This window comes from Colletotrichum truncatum, assembly GCF_014235925.2.
Source record: "Colletotrichum truncatum strain CMES1059 chromosome Unknown Contig_0012, whole genome shotgun sequence".
Lineage (NCBI taxonomy): Eukaryota > Fungi > Ascomycota > Sordariomycetes > Glomerellales > Glomerellaceae > Colletotrichum > Colletotrichum truncatum.
This window is the reverse complement of record NW_027222409.1, coordinates 150,706-174,398: the sequence shown is the minus strand read 5'-3', so window position 1 is coordinate 174,398 and position 23,693 is coordinate 150,706. Positions and strand designations below refer to the sequence as shown.

At 51.3% G+C, this 23,693-nt stretch overlaps 6 protein-coding genes across 6 annotated transcripts; 2 read left to right on the top strand and 4 right to left on the bottom strand.

Annotated features, from left to right (window-relative positions):
- Positions 1-3,055: 3,055 nt before the first annotated feature.
- Positions 3,056-3,318, bottom strand: CTRU02_214863 (uncharacterized protein; the record flags this gene model as incomplete). The annotated part of the gene is made up of 2 exons (XM_036726623.2): positions 3,056-3,115; positions 3,184-3,318. The coding sequence occupies 2 exons, from the start codon at positions 3,316-3,318 to the stop codon at positions 3,056-3,058; spliced, it is 195 nt and encodes a 64-aa protein (XP_036581810.2).
- Positions 3,319-4,468: 1,150 nt separating this feature from the next.
- CTRU02_214862 (ankyrin repeat and SAM domain containing protein 6) lies at positions 4,469-7,390 on the bottom strand (the record flags this gene model as incomplete). Its single annotated transcript, XM_036726624.1, has 1 exon — positions 4,469-7,390. One exon carries the CDS (start codon positions 7,388-7,390, stop codon positions 4,469-4,471), a length of 2,922 nt encoding a protein of 973 aa, XP_036581811.1.
- Positions 7,391-8,942: 1,552 nt separating this feature from the next.
- Positions 8,943-10,779, top strand: CTRU02_214861 (cytochrome P450; the record flags this gene model as incomplete). The annotated part of the gene is made up of 3 exons (XM_070206325.1): positions 8,943-9,883; positions 10,105-10,292; positions 10,364-10,779. 3 exons carry the CDS (start codon positions 8,943-8,945, stop codon positions 10,777-10,779), a joined length of 1,545 nt encoding a protein of 514 aa, XP_070059968.1.
- A 248-nt stretch (positions 10,780-11,027) lies between these two features.
- Positions 11,028-11,777, bottom strand: CTRU02_214860 (citrinin biosynthesis oxidoreductase CtnB; the record flags this gene model as incomplete). Its single annotated transcript, XM_036726626.1, has 1 exon — positions 11,028-11,777. The coding sequence occupies one exon, from the start codon at positions 11,775-11,777 to the stop codon at positions 11,028-11,030; it is 750 nt and encodes a 249-aa protein (XP_036581813.1).
- A 965-nt stretch (positions 11,778-12,742) lies between these two features.
- On the bottom strand, positions 12,743-14,755 carry CTRU02_214859 (cytochrome P450 4A10; the record flags this gene model as incomplete). Its single annotated transcript, XM_070206324.1, has 7 exons — positions 12,743-12,908; positions 12,989-13,152; positions 13,237-13,502; positions 13,569-13,734; positions 13,791-13,877; positions 13,958-14,433; positions 14,530-14,755. The coding sequence occupies 7 exons, from the start codon at positions 14,753-14,755 to the stop codon at positions 12,743-12,745; spliced, it is 1,551 nt and encodes a 516-aa protein (XP_070059967.1).
- A 481-nt stretch (positions 14,756-15,236) lies between these two features.
- CTRU02_214858 (hybrid PKS-NRPS protein) lies at positions 15,237-23,594 on the top strand (the record flags this gene model as incomplete). Its single annotated transcript, XM_036726628.1, has 4 exons — positions 15,237-15,557; positions 15,614-15,992; positions 16,057-20,072; positions 20,133-23,594. 4 exons carry the CDS (start codon positions 15,237-15,239, stop codon positions 23,592-23,594), a joined length of 8,178 nt encoding a protein of 2,725 aa, XP_036581815.1.
- Between the last annotated feature and the right edge of the window lie 99 nt (positions 23,595-23,693).

The following is a 23,693-nucleotide window of genomic DNA, read 5'->3' as shown; positions in this document are numbered from 1 at the left end:
GATATCTGTTTATATACTTTTCTGGTTCTTCTGATTACTGGCCATTGCTTTACAGAGTAACCCTTGGCGTCAGATTTCCCATGTTAGACCGTGTCATGATCCTTTCGATTTAGCGGTGTTCTGTGTAAGGAAGGATCCGAAGCTATCCGTGGATTGATTCACGGCCATGATTTGTGGCCTCGGACTCGTCTTGACTTTCAACCCCAAAGGAAGCGATTCACATGTCGCGAGATAGGCAGACATACTTACGTATTGCATGCATTAGCGGTAATGGGGTTCTTACAGTAATCCCGATATCAAGGATGCTCTTGCACAACTCCTTTCACAGTGTGTTAGGGTGGCAACAGGTACAGACTACCTAGCGGAAAATGTCTAGCTAGGGGCATCTGGAGATTTTGCCAAGTCAACCAAAAGCGCTAGATTAAAGTAGGTACTTCAGTCGTCAATTTATTACAACTATGACAGACGTGTCGGCGACTACTTATATGATACATAGAAATCCTAGTCAGCTGACATCCGATCTGATTATCTTTGGTCCTATAAGTTCTAACCACGTATCCCATTGACTGTGAGGTAACCCCAATTTTGCCAAGGGCAAAGCAAGCTGGTCAGGGTTGCGATACACGAGGCTTTACTGGGGCTTTGTACTTAAATTTATGCTACATTTGTTTACTAGAGCTACTGGTTATGACAGAGGTGCCAGTATACTCTAGTACTACCTGACGGTACATAATAGTCTTAGCAGCGTTGCCTGTAGCCTGCCTGTGACACCAAGCATTAGGAGGCTCGTGGGGCCCAGCCATGTTATTCTTGTACTGTTGGTACTGAGGGTCAGAAATGGCTCAAAAATGTGGATTTTATGGCTTAGCAAAAATGGGGTCATCTCGGAGTCGATGAGATACTCTTACTGCAAAAGGTAAATGGGGGTAGAAAGAGGCATTTCTACGTGTTGCAACCTACACTCGACTAGCAGCAACTTGTGCAAGTTGCTTAACATCTACAGGCCTCGTATGGTCGTATTAACTGTATAAATAAAATGATACGCTTATAGAGGAAGGAGCTGGGTTGGTCGATGGCCGGGTAATAGTGTCCTTGGCAAGGAACTAATCATGGGTCAGGATGTAGACTAAGACCCTGCTTCTACATCTTGTCCCACATCAAGTCCGAACGAATAACAAGAGTGTTTCTGAATCATGGTCAATACAAGGGGGAAACAGCATGTTAACAAATCATAGATATTAGCAGCTAATAGCGAACAAATTTATATGTCCTTCTTCATCTGACGTTCTAGAGTTAAAGAACTCTCAGCCAATACGGAAAGCTGACCAACCATAGCAAGCACTTGTATGCTTACAATGATCGAAAGGTCAGTCTTCAAGGACTGAAGCAATTTAAAATGGGTGGGCTTGAAGCATCAAACCACTTCAATCACAAGCGCGGGTAGCCGGTGAGTGCAGAGTCTGGCTAGGTTGTTGGAATACGAAGCTTATTGTTACCCCTGCCCCCTGGCACTAACGTATAGGGGTTATGAAAGGATTCCACGATTCGGAAATGATCACCACTGTATGTGCAACCCCGGGAAACCCGATTCGTCGATAAAAAGCTTCGTCCTCGGGATTGATGCATGAAGGATTCAGGTAATCCGATCCATCCAATGGCTATATCTTTTTCTCCACGTCAGCCCGCCACACCCACAACGCGCTGTTTACGGTCCGGGCCGGAAGACAGGGTGCTCTATTACCTTAAAAAGGCAGCTCACAAAGTTAACAGGTGGGAAGCTCTGAGCGCGAAATTCGCTACGGGGAAGAACGATCCTGCTGCTTCACTGGCTTGCATGCCCATGGCGCTTCCTTGTAGTGATACGTGTAGTGAGCTGATCAGACATCCACGTGCTGATATCTCAACCTATTATTGGGAAATCTGCCTCGAAAGATGGCGAACATAACCGCCATTAGGAATTCGGGTAAAAAAGACCAGGGCTGAGTTTGGTGGGGTGAGGCGGAACAAATGTTCCTACCGAGCGAATCGGGTATTGTGGGTGCACACACATTGTAGTCATGTCAAACAGGGCTACCGTGACAGTCTGAGTTATGAGTTTTGAGACCCGTTTTTACTCCCCATCTTTTCTGATCACTACTATTGAAGTAAATGGTGGAAATAGGCAAATATTGTCCTTCTTCACAGGGTAATGTGAAAGATTTATACCCACATGGATGCAGTCCTGCGGACCACCAAGGTCATGAAACTACCAAATCGTTCAATACGTTTTTGCAAAAATGTGGTCTTAGCCTTAGGGAATTCGATTGGCCTGCATGGAGCAAGCTGGCAGATAAGCACCGTGCGGATCTTGACCTGCCGAGCCTGAAAGTGCTCTTTTTGTTTTTATATACATATTTTTTTTTCGGTAATGAGTAAAATAACATAGTGTTTAGAGAAGTATGGGCCTTAAAGTAAGTTCGTTAGACTGCACCCATTGCCATCTCTTATTTGACGGGATACCACCCTTCGTCGTCATGAGAATCAGTGTTTTTCACAGGCGAGGCGCCAATAGCAAATGAGACTGCCACAAATGACTTGGGGGCACTAAAAAACCTCGTTGGCCCTTTTGTAGTGAAACCAATGCATGATCAACTTGCTTTCTTTGAACAGTGCATTTTAGGGACCACATAATACATATCCAAAAGACAAATACTAGGCTGGTGTCAGTCGTTGACTTGAGTAAATTGTCTGGATTTCAAGTTTTGGCTGAAATTGGACTACTTGGCCATGAAAAGCGCGATCCAAAAACACGCACCCAAAGCATGGAACCTCCCGAAGACAGCTATTATAGAAATTAAAACTCTTCATAAGTCTATGCAGTTTGATTTTGGTATGTAACATGAAGTCCTTGCCAATAAGATGTCAGTGAATTGATTCCTAAAGCAGGAGCCTTTGGCATAGCCACAGCAACCACTAGCATGGGCAAATAAAAAGCCTAGTAACCGCTTCTCTAAAGTTCATGGTATGATCCTCTGATTGGACTGTGACCAGCATCTTTGAAAGCAGAAAGATCAAACTATTGACAGTTGGCTCCACCTGCAACATTGACACATCTTTGAGGAGAGCAATCCATGAACTGCATAATAGTAGTCAGCGACTCCGTTCTTTAACAGGTTTTGAATAAAGATGGCATAGATATCTTACATCGAACACATTGTTTTTGGCGAGGTTGCAGAACTTGATTTTGTTGCCCTGGCAACTTTGGAGCTCGTTGCCAGTGCAAGACTGAGCCGATGCCGCAGTGGCGAAAAGAAGAGAGATTACGGCGAAAAACTTCATGTTGTCGGGCAGGCTGAAATCCGAGTTGAGAGGTGACGGTGTTGTAGCGCCTGTTTAGTTTGTATCTGCAGGATAAGAATCGGCTCAAGATATTAAATTTGAGGTATAAATGCGAAATTTCAGTAGGTTGCCAAAATTTGAATTTTCTGATGCCATAAGATTTCATAAGTTAGCCGTTGTGCCCTTTCCTCAACTTATGGGTTGCCCACGAGTGTCCTTGACTCGTGCATTGGGAGGCTGAGCTGTGATTAATGGGTTACACTTTGATTATGTTGCCTGAATCGCCAAACTTTATGCGGAAATCTTTCCCCATCGAGTCATTAAGTTATTATAAGATCTAGCTTTATACTTTTACTATATTAGAGAATCCAAAATTAGACATCTGTCACTGCCGGGGCTAGTCCCTATAGGTAGTGTACGATTACTTATTGAATTGCTGCTTTGCTAAGCTACATGCTCACACACGCATGGAAGTTGATGCAAATTAACTCCAGTCCTTTTTGTTACAGAAGAAACTTGTAAGCAATTTAAAAGATTTTTAGAGATCAACCTATCCTACGGAATTTTGAGAAGTATGGACAGTTTAGTGGTTCGCAATGTACCAAAAGCCCAATAGGCCACTTAATGGGATAGTGGTCACAACCAGAAGAGCTGTCGGCGATTGCTCCCCACCTAGGTAGTTTGCTAAGTCTTGTTAGTAGTCTGTTTACCCCAAGACACCGATCGGATGGCGATTGAGTAACTACTGCTCTCTGCATCTCCCAGTAAGCGTCTAGTCGGCCTTTGGGGCAAATGAATCTAAGCCGTTGGGTGATTGGCAGCGGATTGAGATGCCAATAGCGATTTAGCGATCGAGTCTACCAGGACCGACTGAGGCTCACTTCAACTCCATCGTAGAACATGGTTCTCCGATGCCTATTCTGACATCTGAGCTGGTCCTGAAGCATCGGAGTTGGGTAGATAAGGGCCATTGATTGCTAACACATCCCGATGGAACAGCAATTAACACAAGAAGGCATATCCAATCAATTACAAGACAATATAACTGAGGTCGCTATGAGCAGTGAGCCGGTTGCCGCTGAAGGCCCGGAGGATAACACTAGAGACAATGCTGAGGACTAAGGTGTCGAATACTCCGCTAGGGTTTCATTTAACCCACTTGTGGCTTCAATCTTTGCTTTCTATCAAGCAACAACCTCGTGACCTTCTCATCTCTACTCATTACAGCCGCCTTAACGATGTCATCTGTAATCTTGATCTCCTCTCCTCGTCGATCAAGCAACAGCTTTATCACTTTCTCACCAGACAAGATATTCCCTATTGCCTCTTTGACGATATCTTCTGTAATTTTGATTTCCTCTCCTCGTTGATCAAACAACAAACTCATCACCTCCTTGCCAGACGACCTATTCCCTACAGCCACCTTGACGACGTCTTCTGTGATGTTGATTTCCTCTCCTCGTCGATCAAGCAACAACCTCATCACTTTCTCGCCAGAAACTCGATTACCTACAGCGGCCTTAACAACGTCTTCTGTGATCTTGACTTCCTCTCCTCGTCGATCAAGCAACAGCTTTATTATCTTCTGACCATACGGCCTATTGCCTACAGCCTCCTTGATGACGTTTTCAGTAATTTTGACTTCGTCTCCTCGTCGATCAAGTAGTAACTTCATGGCCTCCTCGCCGGAGAAGCTATTCCCGGCAGCCATTTTGACAAAGTCTTCTGTGATCTGGAATTTTTCGCCTTGTTGATCAAGCAACAACACCATCAAGTCTCCATCAAATTCTCTAGCTCTAATAATGCTATCAGCAACTTCGCTCATGCGGCTGTTGAGAAGCATTTTGAACGAGTCTAGCCCCTGTCGTGCGATGTGTTTGACTAGCGCTGCAGTAACTTTAATATCGTCTCGGCCAGGTTGTGATACCAGTTGAGCCAGGTCTATACCGTTCCGGGATATGGCCTGCATAGTCTCTTGAGTAACCAGCACGTAGCCCTCCCTTTCTTCCAAGTATCTTCCCAAAGCCTTCGTATGCTTGTTTGCCAAACCTTGGGAAATATCTCCGAGAACAAGATCCTGGAACGCTGGCCCAGTCTCGAAATAAGCCATCAGGTCTGATTGGGTGCACCAAGTGTAGTTGATGACAGCTTCCGAGAGCGACACCGTCGAGTTCTGCTTCTGCATGAACTTTTTCACCTCCTCGATCATTGCTCCAGATAGGACCTTTTTTTCCAGAGTGATAGCGGAAAGATCAGGTATTTTTATCTGCAGGTCTGCAATGTTTGCTGGGCCGAAAGTATCCGAGGGATTCTCTTGGTCAAACAAATAAGCCACAACATCCCTCATAACAGCCTCTTCCGTTTTGGTGTAGTCTGCCTCAAACCTCTTGCCATCAGAAGCAAGACCTCGAAGGGCATACAGCCGATCGCGAGGATCACTCGCTTGGCAGTCTCTGAATCTCCACAACAGGGTCGAGATGTTTGACTCCTGTGACCACCATGAAAACTTCCTTGATGGACCGGGCATAATATCAATGATGGCTTGGCACTGGCTGTCTGGCTGGACACCAAGAAGCGTTGGTGCCATAGTAAAGGATTTTGAATCAACCCAGCCCTCACTACAGCCAAGAGAAGCCTTGCCGGCATTGGCTACCTCCTGCAGAATCCAGACACGACTGAACCATTCATTAGCCATTAGGCGCCTCAGTAGTGATGGATAGTCATGATTTGGCTGGCCGCTCAGTGTCTGCTCCCAGGTATGGGACCATCTGGAATCATGAAGGGGCCAGTTCTCCCATGCCACTTGTGGAACATTCCTCTTGAACCGTTGAAACAGCGTGATGAGATGGCTGGTGGTATGTTCGACATGACCTAGCCAACACAAGACACTGTCGGCATATTCGTACACTTTGCCCATGCATTCAACCTGGTGTCCACGTTCTCTAATGTTGCTTTGGTCAATGCAAAGAGCATCAACCCAGAGTATGCGATCTTCATAATCGCGTCTTAAATTCTTGAGGGCATCAAGCAAGTTTTCCGTAACGAAAAGCACTTTTCCATCCACTGCAACAGTGTGGCGGAGCCTTGTACTGTCTCCCCAGCAGTATGACAGCGCTTCGTATGGTATGAGGCTTAGGTCGTTATGTTTGTTGGCTTCATCCGATTTGTTGTATAGATATGCCTGAAAAATGCGGCACCGAATCGGCTCACCCTTGAACCCTCGTTCGAGGCTGAGAAGTCGAAACCCTGGGCGTTCAAGGTCAATGGGTTCGTAGTGGTAGTAGCTTGTCAGTGGCGGTTCAGAAACGACATTGGTGTTGACACGACGGGTCAAACAGCTCAGATAAGAAATAACAAGCTTGCAAACCTCGGCAGATGGCAAGTCATTCTGGCCACTGCCAGCGTAGCCGGCAATACCAGCGACGACTGTAAGTGACTGAGACTTTATACTTGCAGCAGTCGTCTCAAAGCAGACGACGTTATTCTCGCCTCTGAGGCGATCAACGAGAACTGCATCGTTAAGGAGCTGTTTTGAAGACGCTATCAAACCGCGGAAAACCATCCGCTGGCACTGAGTGCTGCCTTTAGCGATGGCTCGCAGCCAGTCGTTACGTCCTTTCTGATTGAGGAAGCCCTCAACAGCCTCTGCGATCTGTTCAGGGACGTGTTTTGGCTCGCCGGTCACGACCAGACGGTTTTGTTCCCTCGTCTCCTTGGCATTGAAGTAGAGTATGCCATTCTGCAGGCTTGGTCGCGTTCCAACCACAACATCGCCCACACGTGCAGGTCCCTTGTGAGACGTTATCGCGTTGACGCTCACTAAGAATCCCGCTCTAATAGATGGAAACTCCTGTAGCAAGTTGTCGACGACATCTCCAGAGTTCTGAGATGTGGTGGCAGTACCCTTGCTCGCAGCGACAACGTTGTGCTGCCCGACCCTGCCAGTGCTGTAGGTCATATTCCAGGCTGCGCTGTGGAACTGATGATAGGTCTCATCGAAGAACGAAGTAGCGATAGAGTGGTGATCGGGGGTGGACAAGATCCAAGCGATGGCATAGCTGCGATGGTCCATTTTGGATTGAATGGCAACAGTGTGAAGCTTTCTAACCGGTATGATAGGAGAATCCAAATCTGTACTAACGATTCACGCCGTTGGGGGTTGTAACTATAGCGCGATGTGGCATATCCCGATGAGCTGAAAGAGGCTAAGTTTCCACGAAAAGATCAGGACAACCAACTGTGTCACAAGCAAAAGCTTCAGTAATGACAGATCCGCCGTCAATATCCCCCGTTGTGTACAAGATATCTGCGCCGGACAGTGCCGAAACTAGTCGGGTCGCAACAAAAGTTATGGAAACGACACAAGGGTGTTGTAATTTATCTCCTCTGACTCTGTATGGAAGTTGATCAATAGCTTCCCGCTCCGTTGGGGTTTTCAGTGGTTCATTGGGTATATGCTGGGGCTGCAGAGTAACTTGCGAAATTGGATTCTCAAGGTTGGGGACAAAAGCGTCTGGTATGCTTGTGTCTGTTTCTTGGAGGAGTTTTTGTAGAAGTGATGGTAGTAGTGGTTGCAAAGAGGATATCCCCATCCATCTGTCCGTCATGTGTGCGGCTGGATGCGAGCTACTTCAGCCTGGAACAAGGCAGAAAGTGTAGTGGCGCAGCAGGCTGTGTTAATGGTGCTACGTGTGGCCACCGGCTTGGTGTTCATTTCACTATTTAATTGTAAATACGCTTATTGGTGGAGTCTGATCGCTTTATGCAGGCTGATTCGCTTGTGTATCCCAATCTGATAAGAGGCGTAGAATATCAGCCATTAGTAAGCTGCTATACCGTATGCTGCCTAAAAGAAAAAGCGATAATCCTCGTTTTGGTGCAATATCATAACGAGATGTAATGTTCGCGTTGATTCTTTATTCGGAACAAAATATTATCAACATTCATTACGGTTTAAATCATGGATTTCACTAGATAATCCCACTCGCTGCAAGTTTCCGACACTGCCACAGAAATCAACTGAGGGCACAATGACTATTATGATATTTCTTATAGTTGTCTGCAGGTCCAGCAGTAGATCTATATAAACGATTGGTATTTATCCCTTGTAAGGCAACACTGGCAAATATGTGGTTAACCGGGCATGGACTGTAAACCATTGGTTTCACTTAAGCGGGCCTTGTGTAACCTCTCGGCCAACCAGTTGCCTTTGGTAGACCCGCACCGTTGAGGTCTTCATTCTTCGCGAAACTAATGATTTTCCTCTCCTGATCTTCATCATGAGACATTCGTTGAAGTCGCCATAGTTAGTTGCAATACACCCGTTTTGACTGTTACATATAGATTCACATTGTTTAAATTTCCAAGGTTTACACAACTAAAGTAACTCTACATAAATATAACTCCTTTGTTTCAATTTGCTAAACGAAATGTTAATTACCCGATTTTGTTTCCACGCAACGACTATGTTTATTATTACCCGGCCCAATAACACATAAAAATATTTGTCTACCCATTTTCTAGCATTAGTTTCGCTACACTGCAATTTACACAAAGTATTGACAAACGTTTACAGAAAAGCACTCATTTTAGGACTGAAAAATCGCTACCTTGAATCAGTAGCGATGGCCATCATGGCATTCACATTTGTTGGCGCCTCCTTAATGGGCAGCATAGGCATGCTCCTGTTTCTCTCGATAAGTTACATGACCGGCCGTTGGCCATTTGGCAAACGCCCTACCATGAATGTCCCAACCGTTTCTCCCCGCCCCAACGCACTTTTTGACTTTGGATTACTCTTACTCCAAGGCTACTTTGAGCACCCAAACAAGCCGTACAAAATCATCGGGCCAACGTCGGATCTCATATTGCTACCTAAACAATACGCCTCTGAGCTGGGGACGTACAGCTCTCAACAACTCAGCTTTGGGTCAGCTATACATGATTTCTGGATGTCGAAATACACCACTTGGAGGTACCATTTGGATGACGAGACTGGACGTCAAACACTCATGGGGGCCCTTAGACGAGACGGCCAGCATGTTGTTTCGGCCATTGACGAAGAAATCGAACGGGGTTTTAAGGAATGGGAAGACCAGTTCTTTCAGTCATCAAAAGACAAAGGTCACATCAACCGCAACGCCTCCGATGACGGTTGGGTGGACATCTCAATGAACCCGTGTCTCCGGCCGTTGGTCAACCAAGCCTTTGGAAGGGTTCTGATCGACGCACCGCTGTGCCGCGACGCGGACTGGGTTAACGCCGCAAGTGGGATCGGCATAAAGCTGATGTTGGCGGCTCGAGACCTCCGCGGATTGCATGCCTGGTTGCGGCCCGTCGTCAAGCATTTCTTACCAAACTACCGCAACCTGATGGCAGCAAGGAGAAGGCTCGCGGAAAGAATAGCGCCACTCGTGAAAGCGCGTCTGCATCAGGACAGTGCTGTGGAAGAGAAATCACACGACATGATTGCGTACCAGCTGCAACACTCGAAAGGATGGCGCGCTACTGATGTCGACTTCCACGTCGGTCAGATCTTTGATAACGTGTTTGCTGGAGATAGTAAGTGCTATGATGAATCGGTTTTTTTTTCCTTTTTTTTTTTTTTTTTTTTTTCTCTATGTTCCTTTGTCATGAACCTCGGCGCATTATCGTCGCTACATACGGACCTATTTGCAACACACCATAAAATGTGCCGGCAGCAAACTTGCTAACATCAACTGAATAGATCAGATTGTGAATGCTGTGAGTCAAGGGCGAAAGGTAACACTGACCTTTTGTTCCAACTGACGATACCCAGTTATTGCAATGCATTTATGACTTAGCATCATTACCCGAATGCCAGCAGACCCTTCGCAACGAAGTTCGCAACGTTCTCGGCCAGGGAAGCAATATCACCTTGGAAGCATTGTCACGGATGCCAAAGGTAGACAGCTTCATGAAAGAAGTAGTCCGTACCAGACCGGGTACCTTAAGTAAGTCAACCCAAGTCGAGTCCCTACATGGTTTCTCTGTACGACTCGGAGCTAAGCGCCTCATCCGCACCCAGTTGTCATGGCCCGGAAAGCCCTCTGCGATGTTCAACTCTCGGACGGCCTCGTCATCCCACGTGGCGTCACAGTGGCCATGCCATCGTTTGCCATAAATCACGACCCGGCTCTTTATGGCGAGGACGCGGCTGATTTCAAGCCATTCCGATTCGTCACCAGCGACGATTCCACTCCCCCCTCGACGGCCTTTGAGTCAATTTCCGGGCCGGGGATCGACTTTGGACGTGGCAAGGCTTCTTGCCCAGGACGCTACATTTCTTTGTGGACCATGAAGGTTGTGCTTGCGCGGTTCCTTCTCCACTACGAGGTGAAGCTGAAGCCTGGATCAACCCGACCGAAAGATATTGCGGCAGGGGTGCACAGAATTGCAGACATGGTAGGTAATATGCTGATTAGAAAAGTGGAAGCATAAGTACAGATCATGTGTGCGGGGAGGTTAGGAATTGGACGCTGGCTACTCGGGGATGAATGTACATGAAACTAGACAGGCTGTAACTAAGACTCTGCGCCTTGTCTTGTTGTCAATCATAGATGGTTACAGTACAAACGGATACTTTTCTCCTTTCGTCGTGTTTAAGCAGGAATGTATCATAGCAAATATTGAGCCGATAGAAAGAAAATACGGTTGGTGCATAGTAATCTGCATTATATACCTATCTGTCATACTTGAATACAATCTTCAGTCCTGTGTACCATGTCCAAAATCGCAGACACCATTTCTTCAACTTGCCCATCCTCGGAAGGTATTTTGTGGCCATTGTCAAACTCCAGACACGTCAACAACTTCCTATCAAAGCAGGTGTTGAGGAGCTTGCTTTGACTCTGCCACTGATCCTGTTTGCCCACAACAGACAAGGTCGGGACCTCGATTGGCTGCTTGCTGCCGTCACCTCCAATTGTTGGAAACCTTGTAGGCGGCCCAGTCCCGTTGATGAGAACCCCGAACTGAAAACGATACCACACAGGACAGAGGTCCTCGACGCTATTGTTTTGCACAGCGAGAATGCCTGCTACAACGGACGCGGCAGAAGAAAATCCAAGGATACCAATGAAGCCGTCGCGGCTGTTCGCGCCGTCGGCGTCGTGTCCGAATTCGTAGTGCAGATCCTCAAACATGTCGATAATGCCCGCTGCCATGGCCGCCGATTCGGCGAGGTCGTCCTCCTCGGCCGCGACTTGGCCGTTGCCGTTGGCGTCTCGCGGATCGTTGGGGCACCAGCGGTAAAAAGGCCCGCAGTCATCGAAGAAGGGTGACACTCCGTACCCCGGGTCGCATTCGAACGGCCCGGTTGCGTAGACAAGCTCTATGCCGTGGAGCTCCAAGGCCCGTCTCAGATGTCGCGTTTGAGCCGCGAAAACCATCGCGTTTGTCCCGTCACCATGGAGGCAAAGAATGCGCTTGGGTAACATTGTTTCCGAAGCAGCGCGCGGAGGCTTTTCTGAGCGAACAGTTAATTTTCCGAGGGCTTCGAGTCCAATTGTAAACCACTGCTGGACACAGTCAGGTTCCGTGTTGATGTCTGCAAGGAGGCTTAGGAGTAGCGAAGTACAAAGAAGACGGCAAGAGGAGTAAGAAAATGGTCTTGAAACGACCAAAATTTTACAAACATTTTTTCGACGATTCTAACACGATCGGGAGGTTTCCAACGGTACGGTCATGCTAATTATCCTAATGTGGCCTTAATCGGTAACTTAAAAGTTAAATGTTGAAAGCAATCGCACGGGCACTTGGTCCGGATCAAAAAAGCCCGGCAGACGCCTAGGCGATGAAGAGAGAACTCTAGTCAGGTTCAAGGGTGTTGAACGCGTTCAAAGGCAGCTTGTTCTGTTGGTTGATGAGTGAGTGGAAGATGACGGCAACCCACTTACCTAGCACAACACAGCTAACATCGCCCCCACCTATCGTGAGGAGTTGTCAACTTTGAAGGAATAATTTCAATACACCTTTGAGTCCAGGAAATTGGTTTCCTTAGTAATAAAAATATTGAATAGTATACTTGTATTGTTGCATGCATGCTATGAAGTAGCCCGAAATTGATGGCGGTTGTTCATTATTACATTGATATTAGTTGCAACATGACGGTAGAGTCTAGACAATTTATATTCACTCAAAACGAGAAACTTTCACCATTCTTCTCCAGCAGAATATCTGGCATCATGCGTTGATATGATGGAGGCGACTTGTAGTGGAGGCCCATAAAGCGGATGATTTATTTAGACGTCAAAATTTGGACCGTTATCACGCACACTGCACATACAACGAGTTACTCACTCATTTTAATCCGGGGGATGATGCATTTGGCATTTTGTAGGCTAGAGACTACCATACAAAGTTAACTCTCAACAACACTATTCCCCTTTCCGCACCTATGGATTCAATGTTGGTCTGAATGATTCGCAGCGCTGAGCGATACTCCAAGTGGAGAATCCACCAGAAGCGTTACAAACTCTCTTGTTTTAATTTCCGTATTATCGACGGCAACCGGTCGGAAGTGGTATACAACACTCGCAATGGCTGCCCGCTGCATCGCCAAAGTCAGGCTGTGTCATCATCAGTCAGTATGCAAAACTCGCACCTGGATGTATTATTTCAGCAATTGTGTATGTATGCAGAAACTCACTTTTGTCCAATGCACTGTCGGGTGCCTCTCGAGAAGGGCTGAAGATGGGCCTCCATCTTGGCTGTGTGATTTGGTGGTAACCATCGCGTGGGGTCATAACGCTCAGGATCGGGGAAGACTGTCTCATTGTAACATCCGTAAAAAGCCGAAGTTGCAACAACTGTCTGCAAATACTCCCACATTAGCGTCTCAGCTATCAACAGACCCTCAAATGTCGATGATCTGGGTCGAGGGCATGGGAAAAATACCCCGGCGGGAAGATGTGTTCCGTTGTAGTTCCAACCCTTCGCAGGGACAACTCGGGGCATATGGCCGCGAATGGGGCAGGAAACTCGCAGTCCTTCTTTGAGAACGGCATTCAGGAGAGGCAGTTGAGCAAGCGCCTCGATGCGAGGAGAAATTTCTGCGGCTTCCATGACCGGCCGTAATTCCTCTTGAAGCTGCTGCCACAGGTCTGGGTTTCGTGCCAACCAATGGATGCCAATGGATAAAGCGGCTGCTGTTGTATCGGCTCCTGCGATGGTGTTTTAATGATCAGCAACACGATCTTGACATGGCGATTTTTGAGGTATAAACCTACCGGCCGCCAGAATCACAATTCCGTCCGAAATCATTTGCCCGTCCGACGGGCTATAACTACGTTTCTCTTGCCACTGGGAGGAGACAAGCTCCGAGAATACACACGGAACAACCTCGCCGACGCCGTTGAGAGCCGCCCTGTTTGCCTCCAAGGACTTCTTAGCGTACTAGAGGCCAGGTCTCAACGTTAGTCATGAATAGCGGCACCAAAAGGGTGTGTTACCTGTCCTAGTATCTTGTTTGGCACAAGAGATGGCACCAATGGTGCAATGTAGGGAATCATGGCTCGTAAGAAAGGGATGTGCTGAAACTATACGTTTAAGAGGTCAGAGGACGTCAGCTCAGCCGCCAAACATGGCCTTATTAGGCACTGCAAGGGGCGCGGCTTACGTATATCACACTCTCGGCTGCCGCATCAAATATCTCGAATAGCTCCGAGTGGAAGCTGGGTAGGCTGTCGGCGCAGTGACCAAATGTCCAAGTTGTAACGACATCCAGAGCGAAGCTGCGAAACACGCTGTTCAGACCCACGGTGGTGGTGGACTTTGAGAATCCGTTCTCGCGACTCTGTTCCCCTGTCAAGTGCTTACGAATGCCTTGCACCATGGCGTTGCATTTATCCCACACAAGCCGCTGCGCGTCCGGCGCAGTGACTCTTGTCTGTGAAAAGGCGGGCGTGAGTAGGCGAGCATGTGCAGTATGCGTGAAGGGGTCCAGCTCGGTGAAGATGCTGTATTGCGGAGAGCTTCTGAATGCTTCGTAATGGTACGCAGGTTTGACCCATGGATTGTTCTGGGAGTAAATGACATTATTGGCGTCGACATCGTCGACTGACACCTCGTTTGGCGATATGCGAACGAGCGGGCCTGAGGAGGTCCATGTAAATAACCCTTTTCAAATATGAAGGTGTAATCATGAGAAGCGAATGTTTGCAAGGTGGAAGAGTCCTTTCCCGCACCTACCTAGTTTCCGATGGAGTTCCCGGATGTGATTATGAGGGTTCCCATGATAGTCGTGGTAGAAAAGCCATAATCGAGAATGCTTGGCCAAGAACGGACCTGGCACGCGTCGGAGGGGGTGCAAAAAGACGTTGTAAACGGAGCGCAGAAACGCGAAAGTGAACAGAATGACGAGGAGGACCGCCGCATATTTCGTGATGAACAGCTGGACATCTTTCATTGCCGTCATTGCGGCCGTGTTGTTTTTCTCTTGACTTTGCAGCGAAATGGCAATACTGCATGCACACATTAATGAATAAATCAGATAGTGGACATTATTGTAGGCAAGGTTTGACGGAAAACGGTCCCCCAAACCTCGGCAAATTCCTCCGGGCCAATATGGTGCGATTCGGGACGATAGGCATGGGCTATGAACTGCCGAATGTAAAATATTCCGCAAAGCTCGGTTGTTTCTCTTCTCACTCACAAACGGGACCGATCCCGGTCCCGGCCCCGGGTCATTTCTACTGGCTGATCGAATCATTGACCTGTGCTTTGCACCGAAGTCTAGATTTATGCAGGATCTGGTGGACAATATGGCAATGAGACAAATACCGGAGAGTCCTATCATGTATACATACCATGGTCCTCAGTTACTAGAATGGTCAACTTTAACTCTACTTTCTCACATCTTTTTAGTTTAGAGGAAAAGAAAATAGGTTCAGCCCACAATGGCTACAGATCCATCTTCGAGATACCAGGCTAGCTGCCAGCCGCAGGAGAGAATCGCCATTGTCGGCATGGGATGTCGGTTTCCAGGCAAAGTGTCGAACCCTTCTGCTCTCTGGGACTTGCTCAGCCACCCGGAAGATCTCTCTATGCCCATCCCGTCCTGGAGACTTCGCAAGGAAGGATTCTACCACAAGGATGCCTCACATCATGGGACGACAAACAGCAGGGGCTCCTATTTCATGGATGATGACGATGTCAAAATGTTTGACGCCCAATTCTTCAATATCGCCCCGCATGAGGCTGAGTCCATGGATCCTCAGGTGAGAACACACGGGACATGTAATCAGTACCGTTCATACAAACTGAATCTAAACAGCATCGTTTACTGTTGGAGGTGGTTTACGAGGGTCTCGAGGACGCAGGGATCTCACTCGAGGCAACTTCTGGCACATCGACCTCGGCCTACGTGGGTCTGATGACAACAGACTGGCAAGACCTGCAGCTACGAGACATTGATGATGCTCCAAGGTATCTCGTGACTGGGGGAGCACGCAGCATCGCCAGCAACCGTTTGTCGTACTTTTACAACTGGCACGGACCGAGCGAGACCATCGACACGGCCTGCTCTTCATCCCTTGTGGCTGTTCACCATGCGGTACAATCACTACGATCTGGCGAGGCCAGCATGGCGGTTGCAGCCGGCACCAATCTCCTGCTAGCACCGGAGATGTACATCATGACGAGTAATCTAAATAGTAAGACCACTTACCTGTCAGACCCCAGTAAACAGCCCGTTGCTAATCGGTAATTATTGCTTAGTGCTATCATCCACTGGCAAGTGTCAAATGTGGTCTTCTGATGCAGACGGTTATGCTCGCGGAGAAGGCGTCGCCTGCGTGATTCTCAAGACGTTGTCAAGTGCGCTCGCCGCCAACGATCACATCTATGCCGTGATTCGCGAGACCGGAGTGAACCAGGACGGCAGGACTTCGGGCATCACGATGCCCAGCCCTGTGGCGCAGAGCCGGTTGATACGCGATACCTACGCAAGGGCTGGACTGGACATCACGCGCAAGGAGGACCAATGCCAGTTCTTCGAGGCCCACGGCACAGGCACGCCAGCAGGTGACCCGTTAGAGGCACAGGCAATCTGGGATGCCTTTTTCCCGGGGAGACAAGAGGCAAAAGAGACCTCAGATGTCTCAACTACCGGCCCGGAGGAGCTTTATGTTGGTTCCGTAAAGACAGTCATGGGCCATCTCGAAGGCTGCGCCGGGCTTGCCGGGCTCCTCAAGGCAGCCCTCAGTGTCCAGCGCGGCTTTATCCTACCGAATCTGCATCTTGGGACCCCTAACTCAAAGATCGTACCGTTTCTGGGCCCAGGGAAGATGGCGGTGGCAACCGACATGATACCGTGGCCTGGGAGAGACAACAAGATGCCGCGACGTGCATCCGTGAACTCGTTCGGGTTCGGAGGGACTAATTCTCACGCGATATTGGAGTCGTACGACGACAGCGAACTCCAAGAGCAGAATCCATCGGATATAGTAGCGAACCCCATCAGCCAAGGGTCCAACCAACCACATGCGCCAGTCATCATCGTGCTTTCTGCCGCCTCGGAGCCGGCTCTCGCTGCCCTGACCTCCCAATACGCAGACTACATCGAGAAACACCCAGAGGCGGACCTCAGACGTCTGGCATTAACGACCCAACGACGGCGGACGCGACTCGCCCACGGCATGTCCTTCTCCGGAAGAACGAGAGCAGGACTCGTCCGACAGATGAGAACAGCTCTCCAGGCTTTCCAAGATGGTGGAAAATTGGGCGTCATGACTTCCTCAACCAGGTGTCTCAACAAACCTGTCGAGATACTCGGCGTCTTCACGGGCCAAGGAGCCCAGTGGGCCGGTATGGGGGTTAAGCTCCTCGACTCTTGCCCGATATTCGCTCGCACCATCGCCGCCCTCGACCACGCCCTGGCCAAAACCATGGCAGAAGAACAGCAGCTGTCCGAGGATGGAACCAAACCGTGGTCGCTTATCGCTGAACTCAGAGCCCCCGCAAACACATCCCGCGTCGGAGTAGCCGAGTTCGCCCAGCCGCTCTCCACCGCCGTCCAGATCGCCCTCGTCGATGTCCTGCACGCCGCCGGTGTCCGATTCTCTGCCGTCGTCGGCCACAGCTCCGGCGAACTGGCGGCTTCTTACGCGGCAGGCCTGACCTCCGCCGTAGACTGTGTCCGAATGGCGTACTACCGGGGTCGGTTCTCTATGTTGGCTCGTAGCCCGACGCGGGACGCAGCCACAGACGAGTACAAAAAGGGCGGCATGATGGCCGCCAGTCTCTCCATGGAGGAAGCCTTGGCAATCTGTGCCGAAGAAGAGCTCAAACTCGACGGAAGCGTCTGGGTGGCGGCCAACAACGCCCCGAAAAGCGTCACCCTCAGCGGCGACCTCGATAAGCTTAGGGATCTGAAGGCTGTTTTCCGCGATCGAAATATCCCGGCCCAGATGCTCAAGGTCGACAGAGCGTACCACTCGCCGCACATGGTACCCTCGGGGGATGCGTACCGACAAAAATTGACCGAATGTCAGCTTGAGGGGCCGCCGTCGCTGAAAGAACCGTGTACTACTACTTGGGCTTCGAGTGTGTACCCAGATTGGGACCCGATGTCCGCCCAGGACCCAGACGCGGTCTCGGAAACGGTCAAAAACGCCCAATACTGGGTTGAGAACATGCTGTCTCCCGTGCTCTTTCGTGAGGCCCTCGAAAAGACGGCGTCACAAGGAGACATTGCCGTCATCCTGGAAGTCGGCCCACACCCCGCACTCCGCCGCCAGGTTAACGATACGTGGGCGGCCAAGGGGAACTCCTCGTCGTATCACGGAACTCTCAACCGGGGCGCCGACGATGCCGAGAGTCTGGCCGGCCTGTTCGGTTTTCTATGGCAGCACGGCGTTCCGGTCGATCTGGACATTCTCGATTCTGGATCGAGATCTCAAGAGTCGTCGGGTGTTCCGGCTGAGGATAAGTCTGCTCTCATCCCACTTCCGGGTCTTCCTACCATGCCTTGGCAGCACAACCGTGTCTACTGGTGCGAATCTGCCAAAGCGGCACAGTTGATCCGCCGAGATGCTGCCAACTGTCTTCTCGGACATTGCACCAAGAGCGGGTCGAGCTACGGCGGCACTCAACCCATCGACAAAGAGAAGCCTGACGCAGGGTGTTTTGTGAGGCTCACCGGATGGAGCTGGCGGCAAGTTCTCCGTCTGAACGAGCTTCCCTGGCTGAACGGACACAAGGTCCAGGGCCAAGTCGTGTTCCCGGCGGCAGGCTACTGTGTCATGGCAATGGAGGCTGCCAAGCAGGTCGCTCAGGGGGTACGGGGACTTCCGGAAATCGGACTCGACACGTCGACTACGCTCGAGGTTGTGGAACTCGCAGATGTCGAATTCGGCCGAGCGGTCGTGTTCCCCGACAAGGGCAACCAGGGCGTGAGTATCTCGCTCCACCTACACGACATCCAGTTCAGGAGACACCACACGCGTTCTGGATCTGAAGACGCAACCATGGACTTTTGCGCCGCCTTTTATATCGAGGCTCAGCCTGGCGCCGTCGGAGAGCCAGGTCGCGCCAACGTCCCGCATGTGGCCTGCTCCGGCCGCATTCTCGGCATGGTGGCATCATCTCCGACCAAGCCCGCCTACACGGACGCAATGCCTCATTATGTCAAAGATGCCGTCTACCTGCATTCAGTTCCGGCGTCCTCGGTCTATGAAGCATACGCTGGTATTGGCCTAGAATATTCCAAGCCCTTCCGGGTTGATACCGTGGAACGATGCCTCGGCCGCGCCAGGTCGACTGTCGAGCTTGCAAACGTCTTGCCAGAGGCCTCAGAGCAGGAAGAGTCGTGTTTCCCCGTAGCGCTGCTTGACAATGCCTTTCAAACCTCCCTGGCAGGCTTCACTGCGCCGGGAGACGGCAAGTTGTTGTCGCCGTATTTACCACGCATCATTCGCAGGCTACGGGTCGACCTTGCCGCCTACGAGACCGTGGCAAAGTCCGATACCCGGATCCTTCTCGATGCCACCCTCGTAGGGCAGACAGAACCCAAAGAGGGAGAGGAAGACTCGGAAGGGAGCAGCGGTACGACTACGGGCACGTGGGTTGCCAACATCGAAGGCGTTGTCATGGAGTCTGAGTCACAAGGCAACTTGCCCGAGGAAGCCAATCGTATGATGCTCCAAGTCGAGGACCTCCAGTGCGTTAACCTCGTGCCGACCCAGGGACCTTACCAAGAAGGCATTTTCAGCGAGGAAATCTGGGCTCCCGATACGCCAGACGCCCTGGACGAGTTCGTCCTCGAAGAAGACGGTGCTGAGGATCACGACGCGCTCGATGTGGTCGAGCAGCTGACGCATTATCACATGTGCCAAGTGTACGAAACCTTCAGCGCTGATGAAGCGCGCGATGAAGCCAAAACGCCATGGTTCATACGACGGTTCTGGAACTGGATTCATCACCACTTCACGCGGGACGGACAGGATGTGTATCAGAACCCGTGGCGTGACGACCCCGGTCGTGTCGAGCGCCTCATGCGGCGTGTTGAATCAGCCAAGCATCGCGTCGAGGTGGAGATACTGCAAGCCGTCGCGCAGAACATTGTGAGAGTGATGCGGCAGGGTGAAGGGCCAACTCTGCTCGAGGTTCTGTTTGAGAACGACATGCTTGCGCGACTGTATACAGAGCCCGTCATGTATGCCCGAGCGAACCGGTACCTTGGTAGGGTAGCAGGAAAGATCTCGCACAGGTTTCCTCGATGTAAGATATTGGAGGTAAGCTCTCGCCATTTTTCCGTTGCACAATGATTCCAATGACTGATACTCTCTTATTAGATTGGCGCAGGCACGGGAGGCGCAACAAGGGCCATGTTCAACGGCCTTGACGGGGCATACAGCTCGTATACCTTCACCGACATATCGAGCAGCTTCTTCGAGAAGGCCAAGGCGAAATTCAAAAACGAGGCAGACCGTATCATCTTCAAGACGCTCGACGTCGAGAAGGATGTGACGGAGCAGGGATTCTCCCCGGGGACCTACGACGTCGTCGTCGCCTCCAACGTTCTACACGCCACGAAAGACATTGAGCGGTCCCTGGCCAACGCCCGACGGCTGCTCAAACCAGGCGGCTACCTGCTCATCTTGGAGATCACCGCCGTTGACAAGGTCCTCGTGCCTTTCCTCATGGGCGCCGTCCCCGGCTGGTGGCTGTTCGAGGACAAGTGGCGATCGGGCACGTACAGCCCGCTGCTCACCACGTCCAAATGGGATGAGGTTCTCCGACAGGTCGGGTACGACACGGGAACGGAGTTTGTATATCACGATATGCAAGACGAGCATCTCACCAGCGTCATGGTCGCACGGGCGACGGACCAGGAGTGGAATGCCTTCCAAAGCGGCTTCGTCACCCCGAAGACTGCTTTCAAGACGAACAGCCTCATGATCGTGGCCGGGCCCGACCAGATCGACGACGGGAAGAAGCCAAGCTCCAGCCATCGTTTAGCAGCCGGTGTCGCTTCGGCAATGTCTCGGTTTAGTAATACTACAAATCATGAGCATCCTCTACAAATGGTCACTGTTAACGGCCTCGAGGCCGCGGCAGCTTCGCCCCTTCTCGGGAAGAGCATGCTCTTGGTCCTCTCAGACCTCGACAAGCCGGTGTTGGACAACACGAAACCCGCAGAATGGGAGGCCCTCAAGGACGTCTTCGCCCGGGCAAGCCACGAGATCATCTGGGTCACGAAACGGAGACTCCGGGGCGCGGATCCGAAGCAGAGCATGATCGTCGGGATGGGACGCTGTGCCCGCCAGGAGAATCCAGCCCTGAAGCTTCGATTCATCGACGTGGACGACGATGAATGCACCGATGCCATCAGGATCCTGGCGCTGATGACATGTCAAGCTCGCGTTCTGACGCCGGTGGTCGCGCAAGATGCCGGCAGCCCCGGTGAGCCGGCCTGGTTGTATTCGACGGAATTCGAAGTCGCCGTTGACAAGGGCCGGCTGATGTTGCCGCGTCTCGTTCCTTTGCATGACGCGAACAAACGGTACCTGGCACGTCGCGCGGGCTTCGTGCCGGATGATGAGAACCATGTAGCCGAGGACGACGAGGACGATAAACAGGTCAAAGTCAACGGAAAATTGGATGGCATGCCGCAACCACACTCACAACACCCGTTATCTCCGCCGCTATCAGAAGATGGAAGTTCCTATCCCAGCTTCAGCCCCGATGCGGCCCTTCGTCTCTCATACCCATATGGCCTTCGACTGAACGGACCACAGAAATCTCCCGTGTTCATTTCACTATCGAAAAAGGGAGAGACCGAGAAGGCCATCGTCATATCAGCGCGGTGCCCGGACGGTCCGTCCATCGACCCGACCCATGCCGGCGCGTTCCCGGTGTGCGCCCCTGAAGGTCTCTGGAAATCAGCCGACGCCGAAGAAGCATTCCTCTCGGCGGTTGTTTTCTGTCTTGCGGCTTCCATGGTTTTCCAAACTACAGATGACTGCGGTGAGGAATCGGCGGCCGTCATGGTAATCGAGCCGGACGCTGCTTTTGGGTACGCCCTTGGTCTGCTCGCAGAGCAACATAAACGCCACTTATACGTTGTCACGCCGAGGCCGCCACCGGAAGAAAGATACGGCAACGTAGCCGATGCCTCGGCGTTTGTGAGCTACCTTCACCCAAGCCTCTCGGCTCACAAGGTGAAGAAGTTGCTTTCCAGACACAGGACGGGTATCGTCGTGGATCACGGCTCGTTCAAAGGTCCTGGCTTCTGTGCCGACGCCCGATTCACCGCAATGAATTCCAACTTGCCCAAAGAGTGGAAGCGCTTCACCCAAGAGGAAGAACTTCTGGAACGGGTCAACAAGAAATTGCCGGCTACACCTCCCGGTCAGATAAAAGCCCCCTTGTCTAATACGAGTCTGCCAGTATCGGCCAGCAGACTGTCCATGCTCGTCGGAAACGCGTCCGCCTTGGCGGTAGAAATGGTGTCGACCTCCGATGCGCCGTTCAGGGCCAACAAAGTCGCCATGCTCGACTGGGACAAGTCCGAAACAAAGACGACAACGACGATGCCCTCCAAACACGAACGCCCTCGTCTCCTCCCTAGTCCACGGAGTCTTTTCCACCCGGACAAGACCTACGTCTTCGCTGGCATAACAAGTGACCTCGGCCTACTGGTCGCCAAGTGGATGGCCGAGAACGGTGCCCGGTCGTTCGCCCTGACCAGCCGCAACCCCGACATCCCGCCCATCTGGCTGCAGGAGATGAGAAAGCTCGGCGCCGAGGACGTCCGCGTCTTCAGCATGGACGTGACGGACCCCGACTCCGTCACCCGCACATGCGACACCATCGGCCGAACGATGGCTGCTCCTGTCGGCGGCGTCGTGCTCGGCGCGATGGTCCTCAGAGACACTTTGATGGAGAACATGCCCCTCGAGACCCTACAAGCGACAATGGCCCCCAAAGTGAAGGGGTCGGGTCTCATCGAAGACTACTTCCGGGATGCGCCCCTCGACTTCTTCATCTTCATGTCCAGCATGTCCGCCGTCGTCGGCATCAGGGGCCAGTCCAACTACTGCGCCGGTAACATGTACGGCCGCGCGCTAGTCGCCAACCGCCGCGGCCGTGGCCTGGCCGCCTCGACCATCGACCTTTCGACTGTCTTCGGCGTCGGCCACTTCGCCAACGCCGGCGCTGCGAACCTGGACACCGTGCACGCCAACCTGGAAGGCTTCAATACCCTGGCCATAGGCGAGGCGGAGCTGATCGACTCCTTCCACGAGGCCATTCTGCGCGGGCCACCGGACGCATCCTCGACGGGCGAGGTCACCGTCGGGCTCGGCTCCGAGACGGCCGTGGCTGGGCCCGACCGGCCGCCGCAGCCCGCTGCGTGGCACAACGACCCACGCTTTGCAAACTTCACGGCACGAGCCGGAGATCAACAAGACGGGCTGCGAAGGGGCGGCGGGAAGAAGCCTGGGGCGGCTGGCGGGTCGACCAGGAACACGCGAGAGGAATTGGCGCGTAGCACCTCGGAGGAGGCGCGGCTGGCCACACTGAGCGGGTGTTTTGTCGAGAGGATCCAGGAGATCATGCAGCTTGCAGCGTCGTCCCTGCGGACGGATGTCCCGCTAACGGATTTGGGTATCGACTCCCTGGTCGCCGTTGACTTGCGTGGTTGGTTCTTCAAGGAGCTGGGCGTGAGCGTTCCCGTGCTGAGTATTCTGAACGGGGAGAGCGTCAAGAATGTGTGCCAGACCGTGCTTTCGCAGGTACAACTCGATGTTTAGCCTGCTTAGATTTGGAGTTGGGAGTATGATAATATTATGATGTATGGCTGAAGAAGAAAATGTACATGACCCAGCCTTGGGGCTTATGCTTCAGTTTGA